We start from the raw sequence: 12,666 nt of genomic DNA on the forward strand, positions 1-12,666 counted from the left end.
CCTAATGAATGACAAGTAATATTAGTTAGGATATCCGCCAGCGGACAGCTTTAGGTCTTTGGAAAAGTTTTAGAAAAAAATAATTGTAATGATAATAGTCTAATTTCAAAAGTTTTGAGTGAAATTTGATGGGGATACTAAATTAGAACTGCTCGAAAATAGATGCTCTTGACTTAATGAGCCCCTACAGTACCAAAAATGGGTTGTACGCTCTTTTCTTAGGTTACGCAGGGGTGGTGGTTGCTAGGGATGAAGTGGGAACCATAGCTGTCTCCCTGTGGACCTGTAAACTACTTGAAACTACTTGATTCAATTCTTTCTATTTGTTTCAGTTTGGCCAGACCTGTGAAAACAAGCTGTCGTGCCTGCACATGTCTCACAATTCTCACTTGCTTTCTCAGTCCCGAATCCATCGTAATTGCACCGCCTTGACATCCCGCACCTGCAAGGTCAATTTGGAAACAGAGTTGGCCATCAGCTGTTGCAGCCTTTGCTGAAGGTCCTCCGGCCTGTGCAATCCAAGGGTCGGGATAGGCACGCACCGTGCAGATCGGAAAAGCGTTGCCATTGCTGCCACAAATTCCACTTTGGACATCTTCATCCCCGGGCAGACCCTCGGCCCGTCCGACCATGGCAGGAATGTGCCTTTCGGTGGGGTGATAATCTGGCCGGCGTCATCGAACCATCGCGATGGCTTGAATTCCTGGGCATCCGGACCCCAGATTGTAGTATCTAGGTGGATGCTCACGTGGCTGACAAAAAAGTCCATTGGAGGCACGAGATAGTGAGTACCGTCGGCGCCAACGAGCTGCTGCGGTGCGAGTACGGCGCGAGTGGAATGAAGAACTGCTGGGAAGTGGCGGAGGGTTTCCAACTGTGAGAAGCAAGTCAGCTAGCTTTCTATAATGGTGGCAATGGGAGACGGAGAGTTACCATCACTGCAAGTGTCCGTCGGCATTTGGGATACACCTCCTCATAAGTCCATGTCGACACGTCCGCGTCCAGACCATGAAGCTCCTCACGAATCCAGTCCTGCCATTCCGGGTGCGCAGCCAGCAGCATCACCGCATAGCCCATGGTATTAGCAGTCGTTTCAAATCCCGCACTGCTGAAGATGAACAGATTCCCAGTAATCTCTTCATCTGTTAGTGAAAACCCTGACTGTCGGTGTTTCTCTTCATCCGAAAGCTGCAACAGCAAGCTCAAAAAGTTATTGCGACGGTCTGACCCGATCCTGGTAGCCTGTCTCTCTTCCTCGAGCACTTCCTCAGTGTATTGGGGGATTCTCTCAAGGTGTTTGCCCATGCTTCGAAGCTTCGGTGGCATCAACGGCAATTTCATTAGCTTTGTCGGGAGCATCGCCGCTTCGATGAACATACTTGTCACCATCGAGAGCGTCGCAAGGTATGCCGTTCTACCACCTTTTACCTCCTCAGTGAACTCTCGCAGATTGGGTGACCACGGCCGCTTCTGGCTGTACCCAGCGTGGCCAATCACATTGATCGCAATACTGCGCAGACCATCTAATGTCTCGCCACCCGGATGGTCTACCATGTATTCGAGCATGGTTTGGGCTTGCTGACAGCTTTCAATCCAGACCGTTCTGCTGATTCGCTCATCCAAATTGGCAGCAAACAACCTGCGGTGCCGCTTCCTGCGGTAACAATTTTTCAGCAAGATGGCAGGCTCAGACATGGGCAAGGGTTGAGGGAAGATACCTACCATTCATCACCATTAACCTGGATTTACTACGTCAGTAAAAGAAGCTTTGGTGGTGCTCTTGTCAGAAATTCCACGCACCGTAAACACATTAGGGCCCAAGAATCCTAAAAGCTTAGCCGTAATAGGTGCTAGAAGGAAGTCATTCCTTCTCTGCAAGACGACATTGCCGACGGCGGGATCGGCGACTCTGGATCTAAATCAGAAACAGAAACGCTGCCTCCACCGGCTGACCACCAATTTGCACTCACATAATCGAGCATTCATCAGGAGTGACGATTGCAAATACGCTTCCAAATCGGTCGTGAAACTCTCGTTTTCTGCGGAATTCCCAACCATGAATGAACAGATCTAGTCGCTCATAGATCCATGACGGAAGATATTTCTCGAGCTGAGGCTGGAAGGCTGGCGCGAGAACCAGCCATGGAATGCTTTTGGACAAAACAGGTGACAGGTACACCGGAAATCCGGCACGGCGAGCATGGATATAAAATCGGAGGAACGATATCGATTTATAGAAGAAGTAGACGGAAAGCAGTGTCACGACACTTGAAAAAAAGGTGAACCTCATAGTTGTGGTGACTTTGGTAGACAGAGCTTACACGTGTATTAGCGTCAGTGTTGGTGTGCATGTGTCTATTGGAAAGGGAGGGGGGGCTGTAGCTATGCTTACGGTGCGCGGAGGTGAGAGCGTGGTTAGTCACTGCAATTCTGAAAGCCTCAGAACTTAGGGGGGGGGGCTAGGTGGCTGGTGCTATCGCAGGTCCAAAATTAGTCACCCTATTTGATTGGTCGTCGTATGCTCGCTTCAAACGCCTCTTATTTTCTGGGGCCAAGAGCCTTGATTGGATGCTCAGGACCAACTTTTGGCGATGAAATCCTTCCAGTGGTCCACTATACTTGGTGTTTGGCTACGGCCTTCGGCCTCAACCCAAGAGCCCCCGGACAGACTTGTAGGGCACATGCCTACAGCAAATATTCTGTTATGGCTTCATCCGCTAGGCTTCAACAACAAACAAGCAATATGACAACCATCATAGAAGACCCAGCCAACGCTGAGCGCGATACCCCCAACATTCCCGCCTCCAGCGCAATCCTTCAGATCGGTAGCTCGATTCTCATCGCGGCGCCCTCCTCCAAAATTTGGGCGGCCTTAACCGACACCTCAACCTGGCCTTCATGGAACTCGTTCATCCCACGCGTCACGATCCGCTCGCAGCCCGACACCCCCTTAGACAATGATAACAACAATCCTTCGACACTCTCGCCGGTCCTCCAACTTGGCACCAGGCTGACCTTCCATGTCTGTATGGACCCTACCTCCTCCCAACCCCAGGTAGCAACACTTGCTCACCACGTCATCACCGAGTTCGTCCCTCCGGACGCGGCCAAGGGAACTACCGGGCGTATCTGCTGGGCATCAGACTTCGACGTGCCGGGCACGATGGGTCCTTCCTTGTTGACGGCGGAGCGGGTGCATGAGCTCAAGGATGTAGAGATTACAGAAGGAGAGAATGTGTTGCGCGGAACGGAGGTTCGGAATTGGACGTGCCAAGTTGGGTGGCTTGTTTATGTGGTCAGGTGGATGTATGGAGAGCGACTACATCAAAATTTCGAGCTTTGGGTGCAAGATCTGAAGAATTATGTGGAGGGATTGAATGCGGAGACTTAGCATGACTGTAATACGCTTGCGCTATACAAATGACAGAATCAGGGCGTGGGCGCGGCGACCAATCCGCGCCCCTTGGATGGGGAGCTTGTGGGCCTATGCAAGGAAGAAATATGTTTTTTCGAGTAGTCTTTATTAGACTACGTCAAATTCTATTTGCACTATGCCCTATTATAATCCCACTAATGAGCTACTACAGTCGATCTCGAAAACAGATTGCTCCGAGGACACTCAGGCTTTACCTCTCGGCCCGTGCCCGAAACCACACTAAAGTTATACTAGATTAAAAAGAAAGTGGAGTCAATGTGGAGAGGGGAGCGCGCCAAGAATGGGGGCGGCGGTGGTCAATAACACACTACAACTTGGCTCTTCCTCTCCTAACCATATGCGATAGATTTGCTTCTTCAACGATGAGTTTCCGAGAAATACGGACTCCTCTGCCACGCAAACGAGCTCTTACTCCCCCATTGCCCGAGAAGCCGACTTGGATCAAATGGCGCAAACAAAAAACCAAGGAGCAAACGCGATGTCTGCTCATAAAGCTTCCTATAGAGCTCAGGGAGGAAATATACCGCCAGGTTCTTGGGAACAAAATTGTCCGGATTTGGAGAACCGTTGATGGGCTGGGGCATACCTCATCTCCGACGCACGTGGTAAAGAAACGCGGTGGTATGTTGAATGGCAGACGTGTGCCTCGTGGTCACCGGGAAAAGCCTCGGCCCATTAACCATGCAAATGAAAACCTTGCCCTACTTCTGACATGTCGGGAAATGTGCGTTATTTAGTTCTCGCCGGGGGAGGAGAGGTTATCTTGCTAAATGGTGAGCACATAGTTATTCGGAGGCTATCAGCACTCTCTATTCTCAAAACACCATCCAGCTTTTGGACTTTGACACGCAAGCATTTGAGACACCAGCACTACTCCGACGGGTTTTCCTGCCTCAACGTTTTTTGGCTATAAGATCATTGGAGATCCCGATCGACTTTGCCAATTCGAGAGATTACTTTCACTATTTCCGAAATCACTGGATAGACCGGAAAGGTTCACTTCGCGAGTCCACATGGGATGCCATCGCCACAATGAAGGGACTGCGCAGGCTCCGAGTCCAAATGCAGATTCATTCGTTGGGATGGTATTTTGGACTGGGAGATAATGACGCACTACCGACTGATGAGCCACTACCGACTGAAGAGACTATCCTAGCCCCGCTGATGGAACTGGACTGGATTCCGGATTTCCAGGTGCACGTTTCGTGGCCGGCTGATGATAACTCGGAGAGAATACTACGAAATGCACCCTTTCGGCTGACGAGGATGTGTGAGGCTAATGATAGAAGTGTACTGGAAAGCATCTTGTAGTGATTGATAATCCCGATCGGGACTCATTCCGCGAGATCCCCAGATCTAGATTAGTGAAGTGGATACGAGATTCTGCTTATTGCCGCCTAAACCGAGCCCTCACCTTCTTTCGTTTTCTCTCTTTCTCTCCTGGAACCCTTTCCAGCGCATTCACTTGTCGTTCTTCAGTCTTCGCTTTTGATCTGATTTTCTCGCCTTGTATTTTCAACTGGACGAGCCATGGGTCGCCTCCAGACGGACGATCGCGCATCTGCCCACTCGCTTCATTCCCTCGAAGAAGACGACCTGCCACCACCTTACACTGACGAAGATATTCCTCCCGCTCCGATCTCTGCCTCCGGGGTCGCCCCTCTCCCCCTCCATCTCCGTTTGGTGGACTCAGCCTACATTCTTCCCGACTCCAGCCTCAAACCCGACATTAAGCGGACCATCTCCCTTGCGCCGTCCCTCTCGGTAAACAGCAATGAGCTCTTCTATACCATCTGCAGGCAGATGAAGCTGCCCCCTCGACCGCTCCTTTATATCCGTGGCTCACACACCGAATCGACCAATGATGGAAAGAAAAAGGGCAATACCAGCGTTACCGACTTTGAATTCAAGCTCGATCTAGCGGAGACCATGCTAACGGGATGGGAGGGCGAAGGGGTAATGAACATCAATTGGATGCAAGAAGAAGTGCTCAGTGATGGCGACTGCCAACCTGCTTACCGCGGTGGAAGAGCCAAGTCGCGGACGTACAAGACGCCTTCATCCCGCGTTCCCCGTTCCGAGGACAGTGATGTCCTTCTCGCTTCGGATGAAGCCCTCGGCAGTAATGATGCAAATGACCGACCCCTTACGACTAACGAGGCTCATTTGAAGCTTTGGTGCGAGCGGTTCTGTGACGACCCATCCTCTATCAAATCGTGCGCTCTTTTCCTCTTTACCCCCTCGAAACGACCCTTTAACTAATCCTGCTGTTTGTCTGTACAGGTTCACCCTCCACCGCAAAACCAGAGGCTTTGATTGGAAGGCCATGCGCAACGTTCTTGACTCCCACATCCGCTCTCTCAATTATCGCGGCTCAATCAACTTCGACTACCTCGTCGCCGAGCAATCAGTCATCATCTATTCTCCGCACTGGATCAACCGCATGCGCGCAAACCGCTACATTTGGTGGGCATTCGCTATATTCCAGCTTTGGATCATTGCATGGCCTATAATCTGGTTCCTGGAGAGGCGTTATGAGCCGGTGCACACGTGCTGGCATGCTTCATTCGACTGTGCTGCCGACTCCGGTCTCGTTAGAGAGTACGCTCGTGGACTGGACGAAGTCACTCTGGGAGAGTTCTGGGCTCCAGCTGTCCAACGAATGGCGTGGAGCCGGAAACGTGGACAGGCCGATACTCTGACAAGAATGGATGCGGAACGCGTCCAGGGGCTGACTAGGGAACAGCTCCTTGGTCTCCAGGAGCGAGGTGGCTCTGAGGCAGAACGGGAGCGGCGGGAGCGAGTCAACAGAGGTGATGGTGGATTCGCGGACCATGTGGTGGGGCTTGTTCGGGGAATTGGAGAAGCCGGACAAGATTGGAGATTGTCTATGGGGTGGGGAGCCAATTCTTAAACATTGACACAATAATTATTAATACATAGGACATCATTATTATTTCAACTGCGGACTGGCCAAAGGATCACTGCATCTTGTTTGTGTGAGTAGGATTTACTGCCTCGCCCACGGTAATGCCGGCTGTCGGCTTTTCGGCATTGTTAGGCTATAGCGGCAAAACATGGTATGCGACTTTTCTTGCCACGTCGTAAGCTTAAGATCCATGACTAATAGCAAATCTTTATAAGCTTGACCAAGCCATTGAATCCAGTTGATCTTAAATCATAAGTTATAGTACTCTTTGTGTAGTACTTTGGGCCTCTAAGGACTAGGTTTGAGAAGCGACAGGTCTTCATTATGGAAGCTCCACTCAACCCCAACATGCACACTGCTTTAGAGAGAGATGAAATTCCAGACCGAACAAAGATCTCGATCCCCGTGAATAATCAGCCAAGCTTTACGCCACGCAAGCTGCGCGCCATTATCATAGGAGCGGGCTACTCGAGTCTAACCCTCGTACACAAGCTACGACATCAACACCCGGAGATGGAGGACATTCTGACGTACAAAATATTCGAGGCACGCTCTGACATAGGAGGAACATGGCTTGTCAATACCTATCCTGGTGTGCAATGTGATGTGCCAGCCCATATCTACGTATGTCACGGTATCCGGAGAGAATTCACAGGTTGCTCTTCTTTGCCAGCCTACTAGCAGGAAGGAATATTTACTGAACGAAGTTACCAGGCATTTCCGTTTGATCCTAACCCTTCCTGGAGTAAGTTCTACGTCGGCGGGCCAGAAATTCATGACTACATAAAGCGAATTGTGGAGAAATGGAATCTGGATCGCGATGTTCAGTTGAATACGAAAGTCGTTGGAACATATTGGCAGGAACAACAGGGTTCATGGAAAGTTGTCGTGGAACATAACGGAGTTCAGCGTGAAGAGTATGCCGAGGTCTTGATTTCAGGTCAAGGATTTCTCAAGTACGAGCGACCCAACTCCCAACTTCAGTCACAGGGCATCGTTTACTGACATAAGCCATTCTCGAACACAGTCTTTGGAAATGGCCTGACATCAAGGGACTCGAATCTTTCAAGGGCAAGAAAGTGCATTCGGCCAAATGGGACCATTCATATGATTACTCTGGCAAGCGAATTGCTGTTATCGGTAATGGATCATCTGGAATTCAAATCCTGCCACAACTTGCCAAGCTGGAGGGCACAGATGTCACCAGCTTCCAACGCGGTCCCACCTGGGTCATCTCACGAATGTCAGCGGCAAAGCTCTTGGGTCGGGATGATATAAGCCCGAATCCCGAATATACCGAAGAGGATCAACGGAGGTTTACAGAAGATCCAAAGTATCATAATGAGTACAGGAAACAGCTGATCCATCGTATCAACAAGGCGTTTAGAATGGTACCTCCTCGTTCCGTACTTACATTGAAGTCATTAATAACCCATCCAAGTTTGTCAAAGGTTCATCGGCAAATTTAGAAGCCACAGAGTTTGCCAGGGGACAGATGTCAAATAAACTTGGCAATGATCCCGAGCTCTGCAGGAAATTGATTCCTGAATGGGAATTGGGCTGCCGACGTATTACACCCGGTGAAGGCTATTTGGAGTCTTTCTTGCGACCAAATGTCCATCTTACTCAAAGTCCAATTACACATGTTACAGAGCACGAAGTACACACCGCCGATGGCCAAGCTGTGGAGGTGGATGTCAGTCAGTGTTCCCTCCCAGCCGTCTCCGGCATATTCACTAACATTGTGCGATAGTTGTCTGTGCAACTGGATTTGATGTCTCCCACTGCCCGCACTACCCAGTCATAGGTCGTGATCAAACGAGCCTTGCTAAGAAATGGGCGGACGAACCGGAGTCGTACCTTTCGCTTGCATGTCCTCAATTCCCCAACTATTTTATATTTACCGGCCCAAATGCTGTCGTCGGACATGGCTCGTTGGTGGAAGGACTCGGTTGGGTTGCCGAGTATATGATCAAATGGATTAAAAAGATGGCTACTGAAGATATCAAGTCTGTTGCGCCAAAGCAAGATGTTGTTGACGAGTTCGTTACATACGGAGACGAGATCTTGAAAACCCTGACCTGGACAGGTGGCTGCAGGAGTTGGTACAAAAAGGGCCGCGTTGATGGACGGGTTACGGCCGCCTTTGCCGGCAGTGCGCTGCTTTTCAAGCGGTTTGTGAGTGAGATACGAGGAGAAGATTTTGAGATCCAGTATCGAAGTCCGAATCGCTTCAAAATGATGGGAAATGGGTTTACAGAGTATGAGTTGGATGATGCCAATGATTTGGCATGGTATATTGAAAAGTAGGTCCTGATTGAAGAGCATTTTTTGCTTGCTTCAAAGTAATACTATGACGCATTTATCCTTCCGTTCGGAAATATCTACTACTATATATGGAGAGAAATCCGAACATTCTTTCCAATCAAATCATTATTTGGGCAGACTTGGCATACCTCGTATGTGTAACTTGGGGTAAAATGAATTCTTGATAGATAGCATTTCTGTTTTCTTTAGACACGAATACCCCCACAGAACAGGTATATGGATATGTCTGTGACAGATAGATAGCTAGTGAGGTGCAGAGAACAGTAATCGTCAAGATATCATTCGTCCTCCATCTATGTTAAATCCAGATCCGCTGTGAAAATGGAGATTTCGGTTAAATATTGATTTGTGAAAAGAAGGCGGCATAGTACTCACGTAATATAATTCGCTTCATCTGAGGCAAGAAATGCCACCATCTGAGCGACGTCTTGTGGTTCACAAAGTCGGCCAAGAGGAATAGTATCCAATCGTTTTGCTCTCCCTTCTTCGGTATCCACTCCTCCTTGAACTCGGGAAAGCCTGTATAAATTAGCCGGGTTGTCAGTGTTAGTTGAAAGGCCATGGCCTCTTACATAGCGGTGTTGCCAATAGATGGGCGAACGATGTTAAAGCGTATACCATCCTTTGCATACGCCGCTGCAAGCCCTTCAGTCGCCTGTTTTCGTGTTTTTAGCTTGGAACAGCCTTTCAGTGCAGAAAGTGTGGTATACCGTATCAAGTGCGCCTTTGCTAGCACCGTACCATACGGTGGAAGGCCTAGGTCTTTGGGAGCTGATGCTGCCTATTGTAATAAAATGGCCACTAATGCGATTGCTCATCCAATGAGGCACAATATACTTGACGCCCAGATAGAGAGGTTTGACGTTAGTTTGCCAAAGACGATCAAAGTCTTCCGAAGGTACGCTATGCGGAGCTTGACCTAGATAGACGAAACCAGCGCAGTTGACAATTGTGTCTGGAATTGACGAAAACTGTTCCTTAGAAGCATGGAGCGCGGCATGCCATGTTTGTTCAGAAGTTACATCGCCTGTTAATAAGTGGTATCGTCCTGGCAGTTTCGCAGGGGTGCTCTCTTCGTTATCCGGCCTTTTCAAATCTATTCCGACTACCCGTGCATCTCGAGATAGAAGCTGGGCGACAATCTGGACATGGTCTCACATTAAATTATCCGACTTTTTGTAGTGGACGTGAAACCGTACCCCTCTTCCAAAACCAGAGGCTGCACCAGTGACAATTATAGTCTTTCCACCAAGACTTGCCATGTTGTTTGAGAGATTTTGAAAACGATTGATGTTGGATTATGACGAACTTCCTTGATCTCCGTGGTCTGCACTTTTTCCTATCAATTTGCTGTTTTATATCCTAGCTCTCTAATAAGTTTTACAAAGCCGGTTGTTCGGTACGATAGTTGAAGACTTCTTTGCCGAAACCCCACTAGGATTTATCGAATTTTCTACCGTACCTTCCCATTCGGCCGAGGTCTCACCTTTTATAGATACTCGTCAGTAGCACAATTAGGTGCTGGTCTTAGAGCGTTGCAAGAGGCGAAAGGTACCAACTACTACGTGGGATTTTGCCATCCGTTGCAATTGAGACCTTCAATCAGCTCTCATCAAAGGGAAATTGCTTGAGATTTCACCAACTCCTAGGTCATGGCAGGCCATCCTTTTAAACTCAACTTTCCCTTTCTTGCCAGTGTCTCGGGTATGGACGTCTCGGTAGTCGGGAAGATATCAATCCAACCCCTCTTTCGGAATTCATTAGCGGCCGCCAAAGCTCGTCATTATTCAAGATGTTGGTAATATTCTGCAATCATACTCAGTTAATACGGCAAGTTATGGATGTTTCTTTTACTAGAATTCCACTCACTTACAGATATGAGAACCTGGAATTTTGAGCTCATGCCACACGTGCTAAGCGTGCTGCACTTTTACTTGTTCTCTATTGCCTACCCCGGAATTATACCCCGCAATACCTCGCAAGGACGGAGATTTACTTTTGCTTTTCTTTGTCGTAGTAGAACATAGTACAGGTAGCTGCGTAGAAGGGATGCTGGATACATCGAATTCATTGGCACATAGTGCATGGGATTCAAATAAATTTCTCATCTTGTAACTGACAGTTTAATCACTGCACAGCAACAACCATTGTGGCTGACCCAGAGAAAACCCCGCACAGAAGCCGGACACAAAATTTGGCCCCATGTACTTAAATTAACAGGCGGCTATGTACCTGTTGGCTCTGGCTTTTCTACCTTACATACAGTAACAACCAAATTCTTGTGATGTATCCTGCGAGTGAGCTTTCACATCCACTACAGCCGACTGCAAGCCGGCGTCGAGCTACTCTGACGTGTCAACGCTGCCACGCAAAAAAAGTTTGTGACTAGGCTATCAACTTCCGTATATGGTTATCCTCTCTGATCATAGTCTCAGGTAAAATGTGATCTCCAGCAACGACTCAAGAGTGGCGCTAATGCGCCTTGCTTGAACTGCCAAGAGGCTCAAATCGAGTGCCGGTGGGTTTTGCCTTGGACGAACCGGCAATAGATAACAGGGTAACTAAGCCTAACGTGCCTCGTTATGATAGAGTTCGTCATTCAAGAAGAAACCTTCGCCGGAAGAAGAATTCAGAGCTAGTGAATGGAGGAATCATTAGATCCTGTGATCCGAATGGAGTGCCATCCCCTGACAACGAGAACTTTCGTCCACCACTGCCTGTCTCTACGCAATGGAGCCTTCCCATGACCAATATACCCAGTGGTCCGATTGGTAGTCACAGGTCTGAGATGTCTAGAGCCGGATTTTCCAGGCTGTCTTTTCCAGATAAACCTCTTGATCAACCGCGTGGACCAGATGCGTCAACTTCGCCCAGGAACAATGACCCTGTTACTCTAGGAAGGGAAGGACGGGTTGGTGTCGCAGATGCGAGGTCTGAGATTGCTGAATCGAATGAATCTGAGGGAGTATCCAGCTACTTGGGTGATTCGGGGTACATTACCATGTTTGTCCGAGGGGACACAAATCGGTCTTCAGAAAGCAGTGTTCCTAGCAGGCTGCAAGAGCCGTCGAGGCCGTTACCGATAGCTGTTCGCGATTACCACTTGCAGGTATTTGACGAGTATTGCTTTACGTTCTGTCCCATTCTTGACAGAAATATCCTGGAAAAAGATCCCGCATTCAGCCAATCACTGCTGCTTGAAAAGGCATTAACACTGGTAAGCCACAGAATCCAGCCGTCGTTGCTGGATGGTGATAATGCGGCCATTCTTTATAATCAAAGTAAGGACTTGTTTTACAAATTCTTAGAGCCAAACCCAACTGCTTCACTCATCTCTATCATGCTTTTTTACTGGTGGAGTACTTGTTCTCCAAGCATGTTGAGTACAAATGGAACCTGGTACTGGACCGGGATTGCAATCCGACAGGCACAAGAAATGGGCCTACACCGATTGCCGAGAACGCATCACTGTCTTTCCCGTGCAGATACCCCGGCTCTCCGCCGAAGAATTTGGTGGACCCTATTTGTATGTCACCAATTTCATGGCCATTGGATAAGTCCATGCTGATCTGATATATCAAGGCTCGCGAGAGGCTTACCTCTCTCTCTCAAGGTAGACCTTGCACTATCAATATCAAGGATTGCAATGTCCAAAAGCCCACAGTCACCGACTGGCCTAGCTCAAAGCGTCGAGAAGCCGATCTCTTTATCCAATGGGTCAATCTTTGTGAAATAGTGGGCCATGTGGCTAAGCATCTCAGACGTCACCCCGAAGCAAAGGGCCGGGCCCGGGATCTTTTAGATGATTTGAGGGTCTGGATTGCAAATTTGCCCGAAGATCTCCGGCTGCCATATTTTGAAGGCTCTCTCTCTAACTTCGATCGAGACATTTGCCAGTTACATCTCCCATACCTATGTTGTCTTATCTTGCTCGATTTAAGAAAATCGTCGCAACAGGACTTGGGAGTTGACA

The 12,666-nt window shown here is 48.7% G+C and overlaps 4 protein-coding genes across 4 annotated transcripts; 3 read left to right on the plus strand and 1 right to left on the minus strand.

The window, feature by feature from the left end:
- Positions 1-397: 397 nt before the first annotated feature.
- PFLUO_LOCUS3503 (uncharacterized protein) lies at positions 398-1,695 on the minus strand (the record flags this gene model as incomplete). Its single annotated transcript, XM_073780757.1, has 2 exons — positions 398-874; positions 934-1,695. 2 exons carry the CDS (start codon positions 1,693-1,695, stop codon positions 398-400), a joined length of 1,239 nt encoding a protein of 412 aa, XP_073637580.1.
- A 1,048-nt stretch (positions 1,696-2,743) lies between these two features.
- On the plus strand, positions 2,744-3,391 carry PFLUO_LOCUS3504 (uncharacterized protein; the record flags this gene model as incomplete). The annotated part of the gene is made up of 1 exon (XM_073780758.1): positions 2,744-3,391. The coding sequence occupies one exon, from the start codon at positions 2,744-2,746 to the stop codon at positions 3,389-3,391; it is 648 nt and encodes a 215-aa protein (XP_073637581.1).
- A 1,575-nt stretch (positions 3,392-4,966) lies between these two features.
- On the plus strand, positions 4,967-6,350 carry PFLUO_LOCUS3505 (uncharacterized protein; the record flags this gene model as incomplete). The annotated part of the gene is made up of 2 exons (XM_073780759.1): positions 4,967-5,652; positions 5,720-6,350. The coding sequence occupies 2 exons, from the start codon at positions 4,967-4,969 to the stop codon at positions 6,348-6,350; spliced, it is 1,317 nt and encodes a 438-aa protein (XP_073637582.1).
- Positions 6,351-6,689: 339 nt separating this feature from the next.
- On the plus strand, positions 6,690-8,675 carry PFLUO_LOCUS3506 (uncharacterized protein; the record flags this gene model as incomplete). Its single annotated transcript, XM_073780760.1, has 5 exons — positions 6,690-6,989; positions 7,116-7,321; positions 7,393-7,733; positions 8,018-8,065; positions 8,119-8,675. The coding sequence occupies 5 exons, from the start codon at positions 6,690-6,692 to the stop codon at positions 8,673-8,675; spliced, it is 1,452 nt and encodes a 483-aa protein (XP_073637583.1).
- Positions 8,676-12,666: the final 3,991 nt, after the last annotated feature.

Source organism: Penicillium psychrofluorescens (genome assembly GCF_964197705.1).
Source record: "Penicillium psychrofluorescens genome assembly, chromosome: 2".
In the NCBI taxonomy this organism is placed as follows: Eukaryota; Fungi; Ascomycota; class Eurotiomycetes; order Eurotiales; family Aspergillaceae; genus Penicillium; species Penicillium psychrofluorescens.